General features: G+C 44.4%; 1 protein-coding gene and 1 long non-coding RNA gene across 4 annotated transcripts in view; both read right to left on the bottom strand.

Annotated features, from left to right (window-relative positions):
* Positions 1–4,283: 4,283 nt before the first annotated feature.
* Positions 4,284–7,800, bottom strand: LOC132021255 (uncharacterized). The gene is made up of 3 exons (XR_009405277.1): positions 7,022–7,800; positions 6,713–6,866; positions 4,284–4,575 (listed from the first exon to the last, which is right to left on the bottom strand). It is a non-coding gene; the product is annotated as an uncharacterized LOC132021255 (long non-coding RNA).
* Positions 7,801–18,858: 11,058 nt separating this feature from the next.
* The window catches only part of YPEL5 (yippee like 5), a 16,260-nt gene continuing 11,550 nt past the window's right edge, over positions 18,859–23,568 (bottom strand). For all 3 annotated transcript variants that reach the window (XM_059405376.1, XM_059405375.1, XM_059405374.1), the window contains 2 exons: positions 22,378–22,542; positions 18,859–20,786 (listed from right to left, as the gene is read on the bottom strand). In XM_059405376.1, the coding sequence (XP_059261359.1) occupies positions 20,562–20,786; positions 22,378–22,518 (366 nt within the window). In that variant the 5' untranslated portion in view covers positions 22,519–22,542 and the 3' untranslated portion in view covers positions 18,859–20,561. The remainder of the gene's footprint in view (positions 20,787–22,377; positions 22,543–23,568) is intronic.

The following is a 23,568-nucleotide window of genomic DNA, read 5'->3' as shown; positions in this document are numbered from 1 at the left end:
CCCCAGGTCACCAGGATAGCATTGGTCCCCGAAGTACAAGGAGCCCTTGTTCCGTGTTCCAGGGGTGGGTGGGGCATAACATTGATGGTTTTTGGAGCTCAGTCCTGCTCACTGCACTGGGCCTCAAGTAATAACCCCCAGTCTTTGTTTCCAGGGACCCTGAAAGAGCCTCGCTGACTTGCTTTATTATGTTAATTGTGCAGATAATCTCTGTGAGCTAAATGGCCAGAAAGAAGAAAAAAGATTAGGATAAATAAATGCAGAGCTCCAGGGCCCAACTGAAGAGCAGATGAAGACAAAGGAATGGCCAGCAGCCTCTGGGGACCTTTAAATCAGACAAAGCCACCTCTGTAACTGCCCAGGCCTCCACACTACTGCTGACTGAATTTCCACTGTTTCCGTTTCAGTAGTTTGTCATGTCCTCTATTTATTTGTCACATCAACCCTATGAGGCCTGCCAGGTAAGTATTATTATCTGCATCATTTCAGAGGAAGAAGCTGAAGCCCCGGGGCAGGGGGTTGGGGAGGGGGGTAGGGCCAGGGCAGCTGGAGGGCAGCTGGGCCAAAACTGTTACCGGATTTCCATCTTCCTTCAGTGCCCATGGCTCTCAGTGGCACGGCTTCAAAGAAGGAAGAGGTAGACCAAGAGGTAGACCAGAGGAGTGGCGGCGGCCAAGCAAACTTTCAGTAGTGATAGTACAAAGCTCCCAAAGAAGGAGGGGATCTGAGAGGTTTGCTCATTTAGTGTTTAGACTTAGGGGTTTTTATGAGCTTATTCACTGCCTGTTACAATCTGATTAACCTTCACTGTGCCCGTCACTCCACCAGGTTTTTGTCATCCACCTATCAGGTGGGAAAGGGTGGAGGGCTCCTTCCAGGGTGGTGTAAAATCCTTTTAAGGGTGGTTTCTTCTTAGGGTAGGAGGCCGTTGAAGGCCTGCCTTTCTTCCAACTACCTTTGTCAGAATGAGGGAAAATCACTCTCACCACTGCTTTTCAACATAGTACCAGAAGCCCCAGCCTCAGCAGTCAGACAATGAAAAGAAATAAAAGGTTTGACAAATAACATGACACTCTATGCAGAAACCCCAAAACTCTTAGAACTCATATAGGAATTCAGTAAAGTGGCAGAATATAAAATCAGTGCACAGAAATCAGTTGCATTTCTATACACCAACAATGAGACAGAAGAGACATTAAGGAGTCGATCCCATTTACAATTGGACCCCAAACCATAAGATACCTGGAAATAAACCTCACCAAAGAGGCAAAGGATCTGTACTCAGGGAAGTATAGAACATTCATGAAAGAAATCAAGGAAGACATGAAGAAATGGAAAAACATTCCATGTTCATGGATTGGAAGAGCAAATACTGTTAAAATGTCTATGCTACCCAGATCAATCTACACATTCAATGCAGTCCTTCTCAAAATACCAACAACTCTTTTCACAGACCTAGAACAAATAATCCTAAATCCTTCCTTGTATGGAGCCAGAAAAAAAAAAAAAACCCAATAGCCAAAAGAATGTTGAAAAAGAAAACTAAAGCTGGTGGCATCATGACTCCAGACTTAAAGCTCTATTACAAAGCTGTCATCATCAAGACAGTATGGTACTGGCACAAACACAGACACATAGATCAATGGAACAGAAGAGAGAACACAGAAATGGACTCTCAACTCTATGGTCAACTAATCTTCAACAAAGCAGGAAAGAATGTCCAATGGGAAAAAAAAACAGTCTCTTCGACCGATGGTGTTGGGAAAATTGGACAGCCATATGCAGAAGAAGGAAACTGGACCCTTTTCTTACACCACACACAAAAATACTTAAAATGGATGAAAGACCTAACTGTGAGATAAGAATCCATCAAAATCCTTAAGGAGAACACAGGCAGCAACCTCTTCAACCTTGACCACGCAACTTTTTGTTAGACACGTCTCCAAAGGCAAGGGAAGCGAGGGCAAAAATGAACTCCTGGGACTTCATCAAGATCAAAAAGCTTTTGCACAGCAAAGGAAACTGTCAACAAAACCAAAAGACAACTGACAAAATGTTAGAAGATATTTGCAAATGACATAGCAGATAAAGGGCTAGTATCTAAAATCTATAAAGAACTTAACAAACTCAACACCCAAAGAACAAAGAATCCAATCAAGAAATGGGCAGAAGACGTGGACAGACATTTCTGCAAAAAAGACATCGGAATGGCCAACAGAAACATGAAAAAATGCTCAACATCACTCGGCTTCAGGGAACTACAAATCGAAACCACAATGAAATACTACCTCATACCATCAGAATGGCTAAAATTAACAAGTCAGGAAATGACAGATGCTGGCGAGGATGTGGAGAAAGGGGAACCCTCCTACACTGTTGGTGGGAATGCAATCTGGTGCAGCCACTCTGGAAAACAGTATGGAGTTTCCTCAAAAAGTTGAAAATAGAGCTATCTTACAACCCAGTAAGGAGTAATACTCCTCGGTATTGTACCCCAAAGATACAAATTTAGTGATCCAAAGGGGCACTTGCACCTCAATGTTTATAGCAGTGATGCCCACAACAGCCAAACTATGGAAAGAGCCCAGATGTCCATTGAGAGATAAATGGATAAAGATGTGGATAGTTAGGCAATGGAATATTATGCAGCCATCAAAAAATGATATCTTGCCATTTGCAACAATGTGGATGGAACTAGAGGATATTATGCTAAGCATAATAAGTAAATCAAAGAAAGATAATTATATAATCTCACTAATACATGGAGTTTAAGAAACAAAGCAGAGAATCATAGGGGAAGAGAGGAAAAAATGAAAGACAAAACCAGAGAGGGAGACAAACTGTAAGAGACTCTTTATCACAGGAAACAAACAGGGCTGCTGGAGGGGAGAAGGGAAGGAGGATGGGGTCACTGGGTGATGGACATCCGGGAGGGTATGTGTTGTAATGAGTACTGGTATTCTATAAGACGGATGGGGCACCCTGGGTGGCTCAGTGGGTTAAAGCCTCTGCCTTTGGCTCAGGCCATGATCCCAGGGTCCTGGGATGGAGCCCCACATCAGGCTCCCTGCTCAGCGGGGAGCTTGTTTTTTCCTCTCTCTCTCTGCCTGCCTCTCTGCCAACTTGGGATGTCTCTCTGTCAAATAAATAAAGTATTAAAAAAAAAAAAAGACTGATGAATCACAGACCTATACCCCTGAAAAAAATAATGAATTATATGTTAATTTAAATATACAAGTAATATAAAAATATATACAAATATAAATATATAAATATATATGTATGTGTGTATGTGTGTGTGTGTGTGTGCGTGTGTGTGTGTATAAAGAATGAGGGAGAACCCAGTTTTCCAGTGGTGTGTGAAGACTATGTCATGTCAGCTCTCCAGAGACCAGTGTCTGCCTCCCTTCCCAACTCCCACCATGGTGAGAGCAGTTACACTGTCCAAATCAGCAAGCAAATCCAGGCTTCCCCACTCATACTGCCACTGAGAGCTGGCTGGTAAACCTTTAGCAACACATCACTGAGAATATCCCAATAATTTTTCAGGTTGGTGCTAAAGGAAATGTTACAGCCCTTGAGACAGAAGTTAAGGTATAATCACTGAGGTAGGAAAAGCTGTCTTCCCAAACCCTTCAAGTTCCCCCTTTATGGCAGCAGAGATCCTAAGATGGAAGAAGCCAGGCTCTGTGCTCTAGCTTTAAGGACTATCTAATTCATTACTCATCACAGTCCTTCCCTGACAAGGAGGACATTTGAGAAGTAAATTGCTCAAGGTCACACAGCCAGAAGGTAGTGAAACTGGGATTCAGATCTAGGTCTGAGCCTCTTAATCATGGTGCCATTATCTTAGTCACATTATTATTTTATAAGTAGAGTAGACTTTTTTTCTCAGTTCTATAGCCCCCCTCCTGTTCCCATCTTGTAAACATATCATGGAATTATAACTAAAATCAATCAAGGCAACTAATTTCTAACACACAATGAATATTTTAAGGGCCATCTGAAATCTCAGTAAAATTCTGTAGCCTATTAAGACATTTTAGCAATTTATAATCATGGCCTATAGAGTGTCCGAATTAATATTCTGCCCTCTTATTATTTCAGCCATCGAAGATACCTTGTGTGATAATTGGCTCTTAACAGCCACAATCTAATTTAATTTATTTATGAATACCTTGTATTTATATTTCATGGATATTGTTTTAATTATTAAATCACTACATCTTAGAAATTAATTTTGTTATAGGGCAAATGTTCTTCATGTCAATGTCTGTAATATCATTTTATTTATTTTTATTTTTTATCTCTTTTAAGATTTTTTTTTTTAACAGAGAGACAGAGAGAGAGAGAGAGAGAGAGAGAGAACCCAGGCATCCTGTAATGCCATTTTAAAAGTGTGTAAGGATAAAAAGATTGTCTAGGTTTTGGGGCACCTGGGTAGCTCAGTAGGTTGAGTCTTTGCCTTCAGCTCAGGTCATGATCTCAGGGTCCTGGCATCAAGCCCATGCTCTGTGCTCAGCAGGGAGACTGCTTCTTTCTCTGCCTGGCTCTCTTCCTACTTGTGTTCTTTCTCTGTGTCAAATAAATAAATAAAATCTTAAAAAAAAAAAAAAGATTGCTTAGGTTTCAAAGACAAAATTTGTTACATTTTGCTGGAATCCATTTTGTCAGAAGATAAATACCACAATGCAGAACTATCCAGAGAGCTAAAGCAATTATCATGAGGATAAAGGAACAAAACCCCCATGCTAATGCACTTGAACCTGTAGTGTCCAGAATATCCTAATTCGGAGAGGCGGACTGAGTTGAAGTAGATAGAAACAAGCCATCGCAGAGTCAATAGAACATGACCGTGTGGTTGGTAGCAGGGTCCTGGTGTCAAATCCCAGATCTGCCATTTTCTACCTGCGTGACCTGCAGTGAGTCACTGAAACCACTCTCATCATCTGTTTCCCATTTTAAAAGTGGGATCAACAATATCCGCCACATAACAGAGTTGTAGTGGAAACAGAACTGGTATGATTTGGAGAGTACCCTGCAAAATGAAAATGCAGGGTCCTTTGCTCCAGAGTTGTTAAACATTTCAAGAGAACAACAACAGAGCAGGAAAGCTAGTGGAGGGGTCCTTCGGAGAGTGGGGCCTGGCGAACCACGGGAGGTCCTCTGACCACGAGGCCAGCCACAGGTAAGGATCATGTAAAATGCCACGTGCCAACTGTGTCCCACTTGGGGGGCGCCTGAAGCATGTTATCTGTTTGGGTTTTGGCCACTTGCCACCTGATTTTCCCAGAGCATGGAAAAGAAATCTAATAATCACTTTTGTTTTAAAGATAGGTACCAGGCGCCTGGGTGGCTCAGTTGGTTGAGCGACTGCCTTCGGCTCAGGTCATGATCCCCGACTTCCAGGATCAAGTCCTGCATCGGGCTCCCAGCTCTTTGGGGAGTCTGCTTCTCCCCCTGACCTTCTCCTCTCTCATGTTCTCTCTCACTCATTCTCTCTCAAATAAATAAAATCTTAAAAAAAAAAAAAAAAAGATAGGTACCGTCCAAGCTTCATGGGATACGTTGGTGGCTATCTAGCGCTGAAAGAGTTCAAAGTCACAACGGTCCAGACAGAGCGGGGCACAGAACCCAGGAGAGGGGCACCCACCCCCAGGCCGGGGTGCCTTCCCACACCTGCACTGTGGACATCAGTTGTTGGAAGAGGAATAGAGAACACAGGATTCTGTTTCCAAGTAGAGGTCTTGAAAGCATAAAGCTAATCTCATTGGGTTTTGCACTATATTGAATTAAAGTCCTAATTCTAATTTCACCAAATAGGGTTATGGAGAGAACGGGAAGTGAAGCTTCCTGAGTTCTACCATCTAGAGGGAGTCAAGAGAAAACAGAAAATCTATTTCCTGACTGGGGAGAAGCCAGTAGGTAAAGCTAGTCCAACTTGTTGGGAGTAGCCCCTTTCTTGGTGAGGAATTAAAGACATTTCTGGCAGAGACTTCTCACATCAAGGGGGGGCATATGGTTCTCAGAGTTTTCTGCACATTCTCCTTTGGGCAGCCTCGTCATTGTGGTCAGATGGAGCCTCTGGTGATTTTCTTAGTTCATACCTCCTACAGATGAGAACCCCCTCACGAGGCTGCAGATCCGAAAGGTGAGGGTCCCCAAGGGGGAGATATTCTTCCACCTCTCCCAGATCTTCCAGAAAGTTCCTTCCTGGAGTTTTGTTTTGCTTTGAATGTATCAGCACCCAGCTTCTCCTCCAGGCCCCCATGGATCATCCCAGGTCCCTGCTCTCTCCCTGAGGCCAGGAGGGACCCCCGCCAACTCCTCAGTGGTTTCTGCACACTTCTCATTTTACTCACGGCCGAGCATTTCTATCTGACTAACACCTTAGACACGTTCACAGTGGTGACACACCGCCTCCAACTGATAGACCGAGGTCTCCATTCCATGTGCGGTGAAGGTGGGAGACAACAACATGGGTTTTTCTCTCAAGTACCTGTACTTGTGGTCACCCACGGGAACCGTTCCTGGCTTACTTCAGACTCCTCCACAGAGCGGAGCCCAGCACCTTACATGAGGTAGGCATTTAGTTGTTACTTGTTGAATGAATATATCCCCATGACATCTTTTCTTTATTTAGTTTGATCATGTCATTGAGTCCGAAGACCCCTTGAAGCATTTGTTTCTAGAAATATTTATTGAGGGGTACCTGGGTGGCTCAGTCGTTGAGCGTCTGCTTTCAGCTCAGGTCATGATCCCAGGGTCCTGGGATTGAGCCCCGCATGGGGCTCCCTGCTCAGCGGGAAGCCTGCTTCTCCCTCTTCCACTCCCCGTTTATGTTCCCTCTCTCGCTGTGTCTCTCTCTGTCAAATAAATAAAATTAAAAAAAAAAAAAAGGAAATATTTATTGAGTGCCTGCCAGGTGACAGGAAAATTTCAAAAACAAAAGGAATGAGCACAATTAACTCTATCAAATACTGACAGATCCAATAACATGGTGAGTGAGAGGGAGAGTGACCTGCTGGGCAGACGAGAGCAGGTCCGGTCATCCGGTGATAGTCTGTTGTCCCAGGGACTGGAGTTGACCTCACTGCTAGGACGGGGGCCTGGGAAAGGCGAGGGGCTTGGTGCAATACACAGAGTAGAGAAGATCAGCTGTGGGTTATTTCATGACAGTAACTGCAGAATGAAGATAATTAGATTTGTCAATGGGGGGCCTCCCCCAAAAAGCTCTAACCTTGTGCCTGAGTCTGCTCAGGTGGCTGTCACAACAATATCACAGATTGGGGCTGCTTAAACAACTCGCATTTATTCCTCCCCGTTCTGAAGGATGGGAAGTCCAAGACCGAGGCCCCAGGGGGATGTGGTCCTTAAGCGCACCGCATCAGAGAGGAAACATACCTTCCCTACATTTCTCCAAGCCCCCGGAGTGTGGTCCTGCCTCCTCTCCAGTTCGACTGGCAAAGGAAGCAGGTACCAAGGATCATTCCTGGGGCCAGGGGTCAACCAGCTCGCAGTGCATTGATTTTTACCTTCTTACCCCATCATCAGAGGACCTCTCCCCATCCGCCCCTACCCCAGCCTCCTTCATCAACAAGGAATGGGGCAAAGTGTCCAGGATGTGTCCTATCCCTCTTCTCCCTCCCCTACAAGGCCCTGCTTTTCCTGGGCCAGGAGGAGGTAGCAGGACTCAGCAGGCCTTTGGTACTGTCTGGCTCAGAGGAGATGAGGGCCCTCAGGCTCTCTGTTCTTTCCGGAGAGCACAGAAGGAGAACAGGGAGGTGTGCTCAGCCACCGTGCTCACCTCCCAGCGGGAACTGCAGCACTGCGGCCCCGTGCTCTGCCTCCAGCTACTTCCAGCATGCTGTGTGGCTGGCTCTCTGGTTCTCAGGGGTGCTCCCTGGTTTTACAGCTCTCCCATAGTGGGGGCAGACCCGCTGACACGTCCTCACTCTGAGGCTGGATCTGGTGTGCACGCCTGTGCTGATGGGTCCCAAAGCCTCAGGCATGAGATGGGAAAGGTCGCTGGCCCTCCTACAGAAGACCCTCACCTGTTGACCTTGAGGCCATCGCAAGGGTGCTTACGGACAGGGTGGGCTGGGGTCAGCAGGACAGCAGAGCGAGCAAGCTGACAAGCTTGGGTCAGGCTCCTTTTCTTCTAAGTGGCAAATAGGTCATTTGCAAGAAACCTAGAAACCCTTCTCTAAATGGTGCCTCACAATCACGGCACCCTTCCCGGGGTCTTTGCTTTAAGCCCAAGAACAGGAGAGCCACGAAGGAGCTGTACCCAGGCCTGCCTGGAAACTTGCTGAAGGCAGTGAGGAGGGACTCTGAGCCACTTTGTGGGCTACCTGGCTCCAGGAGGAAGGGGCCTGCTCCAAGCTGATTCTTGAGACTGGCTATTCCCCTGGGACCCACTTCAGCTCTGCCCAAGGAGCAGGGGCCTGAGGTGGCTGGCCTGTTTCCAGGCCAGTCTGACCTTTCCTTTGACCCAACTGGTATGTACCCAGGGCTTGAAGGAGAAAAATGCTGGTATGGCTGGACCAGAAAATGGTCCAATGGTGCCCCCTGCTGTTCACATGCTAGACGGCATGGATTTGCAATAGAAATGCCAATCCGCCGATTCTCACTTGCAAGACTTTTTTTTTTTTTAAACACACTGTTAGTTCACTGTTGCCATGTGACAAATGTGTGGCTTCCAACAAGCAATTTATTAGCTCCCCTTGCTTCTAGGGCTCGGAAATTTGGTTTGGCCGGGCAGTTCGGGCTCCGGGGCCCCCATGAGACAACCATCAGATGCAAGCCAGGCCTGCAGCCATGTCCCAGTTCGACCAGTGCCACGGCCGTGGACTCTCGTGGTTGGCAAGGTGGCACCAGTTGTTGACAGGAGACCTCAGCACCTCTCCACAGGGGCATTTCTAAGGTCTGCGCAACCCCAGGACATGTCACTGACTCCCCGCAGAGCAAACCATTCAAGAAGCTGCCGTGGGAGCTGCAATGGCGCTTCTGACTTGGCCTTGCAAGGCACGCAGTCACTTGCACGGTATTCATGCTAATTCCCATGAGCTGTGACTCGGTGTGGGAGGAAACTACACAAGGGCACGCATTCCGGACAGTGAGGCTCCCTGGGGACCATGTTGGGGGCTGGCTATAGTAAGGACCTACCGTGTGCTAGGCAGTACATAAATAATATATAATAATCGTGGCCTACAGTTGGCAGTTATTTCATGCTAAGTACTTTCCCTGAATTAGCTCATTTATCTTCACCACAACCTGACAAGTTTGGTCCTTCTGTTACCCACTGGAGAGAAGAGGAAATGAGGGCTTGGGGAGGTTAGGTACCTCGCAAACAGTAAGGGTTGATTGAGTGTTCGAGACTTTCATCTGTGTTCACTATGCTGAAATGCCTCCCTAGGCATTTCGAGCCAACAGCCAAGCAGGTGGGCACAGAGAGCTCAAACAACATGGTCAAGGTTACTGAATCAGCAAATGGCAGAGTCAGGGTTTGAATAGAGGCCTGATGCCAAAGCCCATGCTCTGCCCAGCCCATTGCATTGCTCTGGAATGGGGAAGAGGGACAGAGAAAGGAGAGAAGAACACGAAGAACGGGGTAACGAGTCCATCCAGGACTTCTGAGCTGATCAGAAAGGATGCTCTCTTCTGGGCACTTAGCTCTGCAGATGCTTCTGGACTTGGCAGGCTCTCCCCCACTTTCTTCCTGGTCAGGGCAACATCTGAGTGTGGCAACCATGGGGCAGGAAGGGAACAGGTAGCCAAATGGGACAGAGAGGTGGCTGTAGTGTACAAGGGTGGCTGTAGGGACTAGAGACGGGAAGAAAAAATAGGGAAAAGAAGAAGAGAGAGAACAAAATTAGGAGATGAGGGGGGAAGAAATGGCAAAGGAAAACCAGACCAAGTATGTGGGGTCTGTTGAGTCCTCCTACGCAGATGATCGGGACTTTCTCTAGGAGTGGCTGGGAGCTCCAGCATGACTAGCTGGGGAAGCAGAAGATCAAGTGCGTGGGGTCCTGGGAATCCAGTTCACCAGCTCTTCTGCCCAAGGAAACCCTACCTCCCAGTAAAATGGCAGCAGGGTGAGCAGTGTCTTGGGAAAGCCAGAGACCCAGTCCGGATGGTAATAGAGTATCAGAGAGCAGATTGACAGATTGATCACCTCGAGATAAAACTGAATGTTGCCACCGGTGGCTTCACTGTTGCGCTTCCCTCTGTAGTTCGATCCTCAAAATGGATTGTTTAATTGGCAGGTACAGCTTTGTTGGTGGCCATTGATCAATTCACGTCTGCTTGCCCGAGTTTGAATTTGTCAAGGATGACTTCCGCACCAGGACCCAGAGTTGGAACGCACCTGGAGCTGCAGATCATTTGAAGTGTTCAAAGGTTATTATGAGAGTTGGAGGCAGAGAGTCCTGGATGGGAGTCCTAGTTTTAGCAGCAGCTCTAGAGGAGGGATCCCCGCCCCCCCCCCCCCAAACACCCCCCCCCCGCCCCCCCCCCCCCCCCCCCATGTCACTTGGTCTGACTCTCCTAAAAGCCTCCTAGAGGCCAGTCCCTGGCAGGAGGGTGAAACAGAAAAGCACCTCCTCCTCCCTCCAGCCTCTCCCCACTCCAATAAGATCTCACAGTTAATTGGTTTTCCAAAAAACAGATGTTTATTTTTTTAAAGAATATTTTATTTATTTATTTGAGAGAGTGTGCACACATGGGCTGGAGCAGGAGGAGGGGCAGAGGGAGAAGCCACTCCCTGCTGGGCAGAGAGTCCTGATGGATCCCAGGACCCCTGATCATGACCTGAGCCAGAAGGCAGATGCTTAACTGGCTGAGCCACCCAGGTGCCTTCAAAGAATAGATGTTTATTTCACCCTTCTGCTTATATGTATACTCTTCCAGTGCTTTCCATCCGCTTACAGCATAACATTTAAATTCCTGAGAACCACAAGTTGGGGCTTTCAGAGTCTGCCTGCTTGCTGCCTTTTTAGCTTGATCTTCCAGCAAATCCTGTGTACTCTGTTACCTTTGGCTTTTGTTTATGTGTTACTTTTTATTAAAAGGTCGCCCCTCCCCCCACCACGGGGCAGGAGAAGGGTGCGCCTGGGTGGCTCAGTATTTAAGCATCTGCCTTGGTTCTCTGCTCAACGGGGAGTCGGCTTCTCTCTCTCCCTCTGCCTGCTTCTCTGCTTGTGCTCTCTCTGTCAAATAAATAAAATCTTAAAAAAAAAAATTCTTCTCCCTCTCTACACGGTACTCTCCTTTATTTTTTTTATTTTTATTTTTTGGTACTCTCCCTTTCAAATTTCAGTCTGATTGGTTATCCAACCATCCTGCACCCTGAAATTCTACTTCAGTGCTTCCCAAGCTTATCCACACATTGGATCACCTGGGGGTGATTTGAAAAACATCCTGATGCCTACTACACCCCCCACCAAACCTTCATAGGCTGTGACTTCATTGATCTGGAATGCAGTCTGGGCTTGAATTTTTCAAAGATCCCCAGGTGATTGTAATATGCAGATCAGTTCTGGGACCACAGCCCTACCCTGTACCACATACTATAATAGCCCTTGAGGATTTAGGGGTAAAAGTTGGTTTAGACCAGATATTTAGTGTAGAAGGAGAAATCCATCAATAAATATGTAATTGCCCAACAACATATGCAAGTGTTACGAAAGACGCAAGGCACATTACTCTTGGGAAGGTAGAGGAAGTACACGTAACCCCACTGGGGAGATTGAGGAGTGGGTGGCCAGAGCCACTGAATCTTCAAGGACAAGAAGGGTTGTTCCAGCCAAAGAAGGAGGTGGGTACATTACTCAGAGGGAAAACTGAGACAGCACAGGAAGCTAGAGAGAGCGAGTCACTTTCTGGGGTGGACAAAAGCTTAGTGTGACTGCAGCTTTGGGGTAGTTAGGCTGGAGAGCCAGACGGGGCCATGAAGGGAGCTGGGAGTATAGAGTGAATAAAGCAGGGGTCAGGGATGTGACCTGGTCACACTTACTATTTGGGAATGCTCAGGAGGTAGGGCAGTTGGTGAATTGGGAGGGAAGACGATAGGAACCAGGAGGGAGGCCTTCCCTTCTTCAGAGGAGTCTCCCTTACATCTTCCCCACCTGCACACTGTAGCCCACATCCGACCCCCTTATCTTTGTGCCCCCGGCCCATAGCGAGGTGCCTGGCGAAGAGTGAACACTCATGCCTCACCCCACATGGTACAGTAGAGAAAGCATAGACTCCAGAGTCAGACTGCCTTGATTCAAGACTCAGTTCCACTCCTTACAAATGGTGTGATATTGAGGAATTCAGTCACATTCTCCGGACTTACTTTTCTCCACCATAAAATGGAGAAAATGTCAAACACATAAGGTTATTTTGAGAATTAGGAAAAAAAAGTATGTGGTTTTGGGAGTGTAGTTCCCAGAACAGCAGCTTCGGCAACACCTGGGACAGTTGGAAATGCGAATTCTTGGGCCTCACCCAAGACACCCCCCCCCACTGCCCCGGGGATTCTGGGGCACAGCCAGCATCCAGTGTGAGAACATCCTCCAGCTAATTCTAATGCATGCGCAAGTTTGAGAAACACTAGTGTGTCAAAACTGCTTCACTCCTGGGCTTGCTTTTCTGGAAGCCTACACTACTTCTGAATAGTGGAAAAACCCACCCCACCAAACAGCTCCGGCCTCTGTTCCAGCCTCTCCTTTTGCAATTCTCCCCAAGTTGGTCATTGTAGATGGGAGGCTCTGGAGGCCAAACTTTGAAATCAGGATATCTGCGGGGCGGGGGTGGGGGTGGTGGTGTGCACACCAGCTTTGTGTGCATGTGTACATATGTGCATGCACAGATTTTTTGCCTCTAAGTAAAACTGTGTGACCTTGACCTCTGAGAATGCATAGGTTACCTTGTCTGTCAATGGGAGTGATAGTACTTACAGGCTAAGCCAAAGCCCTTTCCACATACAGACTCATTATATCCTTACAACAGCCCCACGAAGCTAGAACAATTATTACCACCATTTTAGAGATGAGGGAGTGAAGGCACAGAAAGCCTAAGTAACCTGCCTAAGGGCACCCAGCTGTACGGGTTAGAGCTAGGCTTCAGGCAGGAGCCCTTTGGATGAGGTTCCACGCTCTTCTGCCTCCTAAGGCTGCTTTGAAGACGTCAGTATGTCCGGCCTTTAACCAACTCCCCTTGGGCTCTCTGTTGTGTTGAAACACCTCACCCTAAACCCGGTTTCTCTGCTACTTACGATGAGAACTCAGCTTAGTTCATTTCACCTCTCCTGGCCTTAGTTGCCAAATGTTTTTAAAATGCGCCGTGGGCTAGACTAGGGCTGTGAGCTGGAGCCCCAAGGCCCCAAAGAATAAGCTGTGTTTGTCTCTTGATCTGAGTCAAAAGTGATGGTCTTGAAATGGTATGTGCTCTGGCTCTTCGCTCTGCAGCCCCCCACCCCCGTAGTCTCTCACAGGCCCACACGCCTCCCCTTAATGAACTCACCAGCTTCCAAAGGTACTTCAGTGGGAGATCACTCATCGGAAAATGCCTAAATCTGAGGGCCTGTGAATTTACAGCCCCTACCCCACCCTGCTCCTCCAACTTAAAAGAATACTTTACCTGGGATGTTTCTTGTGCAAAGAAGGCCATGAGCCTTGGCTTGTACCTTTGTGGACGTCTTCTACTTGGAATGGCTGCCAGGTGTGAGCCGTGTTCATTTTCATTGCCACGTGCCCTGGAAACGTTGATTTATGTTTGCTTCTGGAAGGGAGACAGATGAAGCTTGTTTCAGAATGGGAGGTTAATCCAATTTCAGAATCCATCGCACTTACGGAGATGATTTCTGTTATTTTCATTTACTCTGGAAGTTTCCGTTCGTTCCAACTTAGGAATGAATCAGTTAATGGAAGAAGAAAGGCACTTCACGAGCTTCTGCGCCCGTGTTGGATACCTGTCGTCTCCCACAGCAGGGATACATTCAGTATGGATAAAGTAGCTTGGAGCATTTTTACCGGGTTTCATAATGTCCTTCATCTGGCTGCTGGGAAGTGGGCGCCAGGTGTCCTCGACTGTTAGCTTATTGTCTTACAGGGAATAGGCGCTCAAGCATTAGCCAATGGATGCATGAATGTGCAGACACTTTCTAGCACCTGGAGGCGATGTGAAGTAACTCACTGAATCTCACTCAATTTATAGGAATGTATCTTATTTTTAGAATACCGTATGGCTTGTAAAGAAATTTCACACACATTCTCCATAGATTATTTTCCATATTTTAAAGTTGAGGAAACAAGGCTTCAGGAAGTTAACTAACGGCAAAGTCATACTGTGGCCGTCAGCTTTCTAGGACTCTGGTTACCCTTTTCAAAACAAAAGCTAATATTAAAAAATAGCTATTGAAAAACTTGCTTAAAGCTGTGGAAGCTGAAGCTTTAGATACTAAAACACAAGCAGAAAAGAAATCACTTATCACAAAAACTGGAAACAATACCATCTTTCTAATCTTTGTAGTTTCGAAGCATGTTCTACATCTGATTTCCTTTGGCCCTCACAAAATTCTCCCCCGTTGGAGTAAAATCCTCTCTCATCAGGTGAGCCCATTCTAAAAGACTGCCCCCTCCCCGCCATCCCATGATCTTTCCAGAAGACAGGTTCAGACTGAGAGGAACTGAACTTGCATACTCGTGCCATCTACTGGTGCTTTTCTGGTAGCGTGAGTTCCAGCAGATGTTCTATTAAAAAAACATTTTCTGCAGTGTAAACTTCAGCCGGGTCACTCAGATCGTTTTACTCATTATCCGTCAAGTCCTTGAAAACACTCAACCGTTGAGACTCACTGTCTAAGGAGCCTGCTTTAAAACAGGACCTAGGATTTACTCAGGAAAGGGTTTGAAAAGCTTCAGATTCCTGCCCACAGTTGACAGGTTTTGGAAATGGCTCTGCAAACCTTCCAATTGGCTTGGAAGCTGGGGGAAGGGAGATGGCTAAGAGGGAACACATAGAATCTTCATGTGGTCAGGGTAAGGCCTCCACTTTGCCAGGTGTTTTCTAGAAGGGCTTATAGTTAGAGCGGGTTGGCTGAGAAGGTAGTGTGGCCAGGTGCTGACCACTCACTCCATGGGACCTCAAAAGCTGGTGGAGGTGAAATTCTGGGAACAGCTGAAGCCACCGCCCCCTCCTTGCCCCGCCCCAGACCCAGGGGCACATCACGTGGGGTCTCCCAACTGCACCAGTCCCTAAAACCTCTGGCCAATCCTTGGGAACATAAATACCTCCTTTCCCAAAGTTGGGCTTTGCTCTGGGGATGTTTTTAAATGATTATATGGAATTGGTTTTTGCACTTTGCTTTAAATCCAGGAACAAGAGATGACTTGTTCATCGCTAGGGCACAGAGGAGGATTAAAATGAGATGACTTGGTATATAAAACCATTTTTCTCATAATCTTAGGACTCTTAAAAATTGGACTAACCTCATTAGAGCACTAGTGTGAAATAGGCTAAGCCTAACACCGGAGAAAGAAAATTAGGTTTGAAAAGGTCAACACCTGTTAGTGAAAAAAAAAATTTAAAGATTTTATTCATTAGAGAGAGAGAGAGAGAGAGAGAGTGAGCGAGCAGGGGGAGAGGCAGCAGGAGAGGGAGAAGCAGGCTCCCCACTGAGCAAGGAGCCCAACATGCGGACTCAATCCCAGGATCCCAGGATTATGACCGGAGGCAAAGGTGATAGTTTAACCATCTGAGCCACCCAGGTGCCCCACTGTTAGTGAAAATTCTTGCAGGATTCTCCAAAATTACACTGTCTGGCCAGGGGGGAAAATGGAGGCTTTTTATTTCTTTATTTACCTTATCACTGAGGTTGTATTCACTGAACCTTTTACCTTTGCTTCCTTTTGTTCCATGGTAGGAGAAAAATAGGAGCTTTGACAGTTTTTGAAAGCAAAGTAAAATGTTGTAGCAGATTATGAAATGTTCCTTATGGTAAAAGGTAAAGATGGTAACATTTGATAAACAGCAGATTTTTAGCCCTAATTTGTTATAAAGGCGTATCAAGACCAGGAAGAATTTAAAGAACTTTGAGAGCATTCTGGCCATTCATTAGAGTAAAATTAGAGTAAATTCTGAAGGATTGTGAAGGTTTATGGGGAAAAGAAGTATAGATACATTTATATACTTCACAGGTTTTTAGGCCATGTATTTCACTATGTTTTAACGAGAATCATTTAAGATAAGACTTCTTTTATGATTCATACTTGAGAAAACAAAGGTTAACAGGTTAAGTCACACACTTCCCTAAGCCATATAGTAAATCACACTCCATACTGAAGACAGGACTTTCAAGTCTAGTGACTTTTCTAGAAACTTTCCACCAAGAGAATTTCTCCCTCCTTTAAAAAAGTGTATCTTAGAAAAAAAGTTTAACTGTTGTACTTACTCATTTTTAAGGATCACTATTTTTAAGCAAATGGCAATCATATTAATCCTTTTCTTGTTCATGCTTCTCTTTTGGCCTCTTTTTGAGAAACACCTGTTTGTACAGGTGGTAACATACCAGAAATAATACATTGCAGTAGCCCCCTCCCCCTTACCCACAAGGAATACATCCAATGCCCCAGTTAATGCCTGAAACTGTGGATAATACCAAACCTTATACATACTGTTTTTTCCTATAAAGCTTTTTTTTTAATTTTAAAAAGATGTTATTTAACAGAGAGCACAAGCAGGGGGAGTGGCAGATGGAGAGGCTCCCTGATCAGCAGCGAGCCCAGTGTGAGGCTCATCATGACCTGAGCCGAAGGCAACCGCTTAACTGACTGAGCCACCCAGATGCCCCTAAAGTTTATAAATTAGGCACAGTTAGAGATTAATAATTAAATATAACAATTCTAAGATACCGTAATGAAAGCAACGTGAATATGGTTTCTCTCAAAATATATTATACCGTTCTCACCCTTCCTCTTCTTGTAATGATGTGCGATGGTAAAATGCCAACATGACCAAGAAAGGGAGGTGGATGATGTAGGCGTTGTGACGTAGGGCAGGCTAGTCCTGACCTCTGACTTTGTCAGGAGCTCACCTGCTTCCTGACCGGGGTTGACCACAGGTGACTGAAACCACAGAAACGGACACCATGGATAAGGGGAGACTACTGTATTGAGTTTGAAGAACTCTTTTAAGAGTGACGGTCATGTATTTGCAGATGAGTTATGTTTGCAATTGGGTAAAAAAATATGGGTTTCTTGGCTCCACCTCAGAGGCCAATCCAGTATTGGCGCAGGCATAATTCACTATTTAATAAGCCTCCCGGGTGGTCAGATTACAGATGTTAAAAGCCTAAATATGTAGAGTGTTGTTCAGCACCTTAAAGGTGCTTTCGAATATATATTTTATGCCATAATATATAAAAGTTTCAATGTGCTAAGTCTCACTATTCTAAAATAAAGAAGCCATACAATTCATACTCAATTTTAGATGGATATGCATCCTAAAGTTTCCTTTTAGTTCTACTTTATTTCTGGAATAATTTTCATACCAGTGCAAAGTGCTAGCCTAACGGGAGTTTTTCAGTTTAATCTTGCTTTACTCCCAATTCACACCTTCCTTGCCTAGGTTTTATATGGCTCCTGGTGGGAAGCTGGTGTTAAAAACAGGCATGCAATAGTGGATGTCTATTTAAACTGAGGTATTTTTATAACTGGTATGGAACTATCATAAACAGGTCTCTGATTTTTTTTTTTTTTTCAACTGGTGGTTTCGCAATACAGCTGGATCCAAACTATCTGTCGACTGATTTTGGCCTGGGGCTGGGGCCACCACAGTCCTGAAGCATCCCCAAAGACTTTTATGAATAGATGAACTTAGAAAACAGATATGCCACTATTTTTCTCCTCCAATCCAAAGGTAGCCACTTACAAGGGTAACTTAAATTGTTACAGTAATTATTAACAAATGCTTAACCCCCAAAATACTGACTTTAGGTTCTCCTTAAATAAAAGCACTCACTATTTAAAATTAAAACAACTTAAGGCCGTTGTCTTCTAAAATGAAGAGGAAGGGTTCTGAAGTCTTCAAAGATTAAAGCTTATTAACCTATACACCCCACAGCAACCCAGTCATCATGGTTATCCTCTCCCCTGTATTTGGTCAACCTTTTCATCCCCAAGCAAAATCATTCGCGTTAGTGCTTTCCCAGCTCCAGTGAACAGTGTATTTGCTTCCTATGAAAAATCCAATCTGGGCACCTGGGTGGCTCAGTGGGTTAGAGCCTCTGCCTTCCGCTCAGGTCATGATCTCAGGGTCCTGGGATTGAGCCCCATATCGGGCTCTCTGCTCAGCAGGGCGCCTGCGTCCTCCTCCCTCTCTCTGCCTGCCTCTCTGCCTGCTTGATCTCTGTGATCTCTGTCAAATGAATAAATAAAATCTTTGAGGAAAAAAAAAAAAGAAAAAGAAAAATCCAATCTGACTGCATCATCCATGTTGCTTTTTCTTTATGTTTTGTTTTGCATATGTTAAGTTTTTAAAAAGAAGGCACAGAGGACCTCATTGTTCATTGTGGTACCTGCCAGTCACCAGGTTTACCTAATGATAGGACATTCTTTTGTTCCTATGTACTAAACTGTAGTTTGTCAGTGTCTGAGGTAAAATCATCAAACAGAAGCTAATAGTGGTGAATTCTGTATCTCCTGGTGTAGATTAGGTTAAGTTAACTAAGCCAGAATGGCACCTTATCACTAACTGAAGAAAGCCATAGCTACTCAAAGGTATGACGAATATATTCACGTTGAAAACTAAGACAAGATGATTAAAACTAAGTTAAAACTAAGGATCAGTGGGAAATAAGTAGTATTGCACCAATGCAAGACAAAATATACTTTATTGTAACAGCAAATGCACATAGTGCTGCAGATACGGCATGCTACCAGGGATCTGACAAATAATCAAAGACCAGTATGGAAATGAATGGGAATGAAAGCTGTTTCTTAAAGCTTGAAGTTTTATTCCATGGTGAAGGAAAGATCATTTGTGTCCACTTATCTCAAATGCAATATTATACACCTACTTAATCAGAGACCTATGCCTCTAACCAAGAGCTGGAAGGCAAAGAGAAACTTAATCTTAACTGTACTTAGAAGTCACTTCCAATATCAATGACAGAAAGATTTTGCTAGTTGAGGCAAACATCCTTTCCAGACAGACCTAGAGACTGAGCACTCAAACATCCATTCATACATTTAAATAATTAGCCAATTTTAATGTCATTTATTCCACCAGAAACAAGTATTAGAATATCTAGAAATAGTTTGGAAAAAGAAACATTTATATTTTAATACTTCACAATGTTGTAAGTTTGGGGCTAAAATAACACCCTGAGGCAAATCTGATCCCTGAAGGGACCAAGTACAGTTTTAACTTCAATAGCTGAATTTCTGAGGGAAGATCTGAGAAAATAATGCTAATGACAGATCTAGTCCTTTGATGAAACTATTAGGTTCTACAGACTTGTCAAAATCAACACAAAACTGAGGAGAGGCTGAAAACATTCTGCAAAGCCTTATTTTTAGATAGGCTCCTTCATTTCCCCCCTCTTCTAAAACAGATGCAGATGAAATGCTTTCTGCGTGAACGCACACCGACATTCTGTTCAACTCTTTTCTAAATGCAGTACTACGGGTTTAAAACAGTATGCTTTAATTTAAACAAAGTCATCTTTTCTACACAATTTAGCTTGAGAGCAGAAAAGAAACACTACCATGAAAATTACTTATTAATTACTCCACTCTTCTTTTAGAAGGTGTTTTTAAAAGCAACACAGGACCCAAAACATCCAACTATTACTTTATTTATATTACTATGCTTAAGTTACATGGAAAAGACAACCAAGCAGTTCTGCCCCATTTCAGGAAAAGTTTCCAATCAACACCAATTATGTGGTGACAAATAACTAGGAATGGTGATATCTTTGGGTCAAGACTGACAAGGAAGGATGGGCTCTGGGGCTACGGTTCATCTCCAACAAGAATATGGCACAGTGGCCAGCACAAGCCATACTAACACTGAACCTTTAGCGCTGGTCACAAATTCGGATCTCTTCCCTGAAGCTAGCAAATCAGTTGAAATAACTGGGTTTAAAAAAACATTTTTTTAAATGAAGCCCAAATAAGTTTAAAAACCATGCTCTTGACACATTTTCCTTTCAAAATTTACATAAAACACACTTTTTCACTCTTAATAGCCCAGATTTTTTTCCCCTCACATAGCCCATCACATAGCTGCAGACAGACTATTCTGCCTCAAGATGTAAACACAGGGAAAAAAAAAAAAAATTAACGGCATCTGCATAATATTCTCTCTACACACTGATGCTGGATGGAAAACGGAAAATTTAAAAAAAAAAAGGGAAGAAAGAAAGAAAGAAAGGAAAGTTCCATCTTAGATTCTCGCAACCTCTTGTTCCGCAGTTCATGAATCCGACCTGATGCTAAGGTGACAGTGTATGTAAGTAGATTTTTGTTTTCAGTGAAGGAGACCTGGGAAAAGATGGAGTGATCTCTTTTTCTTCAAGAGTTATCAGACGGTACGTGCTCCTCGAAGCCCTCACTCTCTCGTACTAGGGCGCGCTCCAGGATCACGCGGCCTTCCTTATAGCGCTGGCTGTCTTCAGTGGCAAACTCGTAGATCCATCCCAGTTTGCTATTGCAGTTCTTGCAGCTCACATCTCGAACCATGTGGCGGCCCGTGAGCATGACCCGGTCTTGGACTTCACTGTACTGCAGGTTAACTACCTAAGAAACACGAGAAGACAAAATTGCCAAGCCCTGTGAGTCATCTGCCAAAAAAGTACATGTTCCTTTGGCTGGTGCAGGAAGAGCAACTTCAGAAAAGCAAACCACAGTGGTTACTTTAGTCAAACCTACAAGACCCTTCCCAAGGGCTATTTTTAGAAGTTGCTGGGAAAGGCAAAAATCTGAAAAACTACACTGGCCATCTAATGCGATCCTGCATCACTGTGCCATGTACTAGTCCAAGCTACACTATTCACATATCCTGTAGTTCCACTGCTGTGGCAGTGAAGAGTCCCTCCACCCAGAGCCATAAAATGTTGGTCGGGGTCCAACTGTGAATGTTCACCATTCAATGAGGAGTCCCAACAAGGCTACAATGAAGAGAACCTAGTAATCTAGTACAAAACGGGCATTCCAGAACAACAACAACAAAAGTTTGCCGAATTTGTTTCTGGAAATACATTTTATAGGCAAACCGACTGGGACACACTAGGCCTACTACACTGTGATACACAGTTTCCAAATGGGTTCAAATCATCTGTGAAGAATGTCCAATGACTGTGAACATCCAGCAATCCTCTATGCTTTACTTTTCTGTAAAGGGCCAGATATAAGTACTTCTGGCTTTGAGGGCTATATGATCTTTAACTATTTAGCTCTGCTGTTGTAGCACAAAAGCAGCCACAGGCAATACATGAATGATTGAGCATGCTGTGCTTTATTAAACTTCATTTACAACACCAGGCAGCAGGCCTGCCAAAGCATACCAACTCCTAGTCTACATCTAAAGAAAGATCAAGAGATGTACACTAACAATTCTTTGGGAGAAAAGCTTATTTCTAAGTGGAACAGAGGGATGTCCACTGGGAAAGTTTAGCTGACCGTTTAAGATTTAGATTCTCACAACCTCTGGACTAGATGAAATGCTTTCTGCATGAACGCACACCGACATTCTGTTATGGACTAGTTCTGTCCCTTACCAGAAAAGATTCGGAAATTCAACTCTGCTAGAACACATTAGACTCCAGGAGGCAGAATCACACTGACCAATTTTAAAGCAAGCCAGAAATTAGAGAAGCAGACAGACTAGTCATTAATTTGTAAATCAGTTAACACTCTTCCTGTTGGCATGCAATAAGACACAACATAATCAGGATCACCAGTGAGCATAAATTAGAGCAAGGGAAGTTGGTTAGATGATCTTTTTCACTTGCACTGTCAAACTTGAAAGCTTAACACGCCATCTCCCTATAAGGATAAATCAGTGACATGGGTATAGGGGCGCTTCTAGCCCTTCTTCCATAGTCTGTGAAGTCACTACTGAATTCTTACACTGAATGTTTCATGAAGCAATGGAGACTGCCCTTCTTATTGTAACACAGTCTTCAAAACTTCCACCATAAAAAATCACTTTCTAGTAATGCCTTCCTGAGGTCCAAAGGACAAGCTAGGGGCACTCTTTTCTGCATGCAGATTACAGACCTCATGAGGACTCTTTCTGGTATCTTTAAGCTCTGAGGGATGTTCTGGTACTGCTGTCAAATATACCCACTGAACTCACTTAGGAAATGAAACTGTTTTTCCCACCAACCTTATTAAAAAGAAACGCTCTGCCAGTGGCGCCTGTGAACCGAGTAGAGATGAGTTCTGAGCGGTTGGTCAGGATTGTGTCGCAGTTTGCACAAGAAAACAGACGGGTACCACCGATATGATCAAGGAAAATTCTGCCCATTTTTATAGCTGAAGTTCTAAAAACCTAGGAGCAAATGGAAAAGAACAAGGATACATTAGGATTAAAAAAAAAAAGTTGTTGGTACCTACTTGGTAGGGGTCACAGAGAACCGTGAGTATGTGTGTGTGTGTGTGTGTGTGTGAGAGAGATCTCTGCTTTGTAATACTCAGTATGGGAAATAGCTGACTCTGTACTGAAGGATCCAAGGTTCATGCACTGGGCAAATAAACAGGCGTACCAAGCTAAGAACTCTTCAGAAGCAGTGAGCCAAGGGAGCAAACATGTTTAGACAAGGCCAGAACAATATCACTTCTCTTTTGGTTGGTATGACAAACATAGGAAGAAAAGTGGAGTATCAGAAACTGAATAATGAGAAAGCACAGGCAGCGATGTGAGAAAAAAGGCTTAGCCAAGTGGTAAGTGCACATTCTGAGCATATGTAATTTGGGAAAAGACTTGTGGAGTATATGTGGGTGATCACAAGAGTAGAAAACGGAGCAATCAGAAAATGAGAAGAGGGTGGTCTCAGTTAAGAACACAGGGCAGCTCTGGTCGTCAGGCATGTCAGCAACCACGTAGGGGCGATGGCACGGACATCGGTGAGTCAAGAGTCTGTGGGAGCACTGTACTGCATGCTTATTTGAAAATCGTCTCAACAATTCTATGAGGTTATCACCCCCCATTTCATCAATTATCCAAGGTTATTAACTGATCAAAGGTCACACAGCTTTCAAATACAGAAGATCATGACTGGAATGCAGTTCACCCAACCGGAAGCCAGAATTCTTCTATTACCCTGGTGTAAGGCTAGGAAAACACGCACAGTAAAGAAGGGAAAGATAAACCATTGTTACATAACTTATATTGAATAAAACCACACTGATTCAATAAATCACAGAAGTGCTGAAGCACCGAAACAAGCTTTGAAACTAGATTCTGACAGAAGGATAATCACACTTCATTTATTCTCTCTCTTTTTTTTTTTCAAGATTTTATTTATTTATTTGACAGACAGAGATCACAAGTAGGCAGAGAGAGAGAGAGAGAGGG

The sequence above is a fragment of the Mustela nigripes genome, chromosome 7 (genome assembly GCF_022355385.1).
Source record: "Mustela nigripes isolate SB6536 chromosome 7, MUSNIG.SB6536, whole genome shotgun sequence".
Taxonomy (NCBI): Eukaryota; Metazoa; Chordata; class Mammalia; order Carnivora; family Mustelidae; genus Mustela; species Mustela nigripes.
This window is presented reverse-complemented; position numbering and strand designations above follow the sequence as displayed.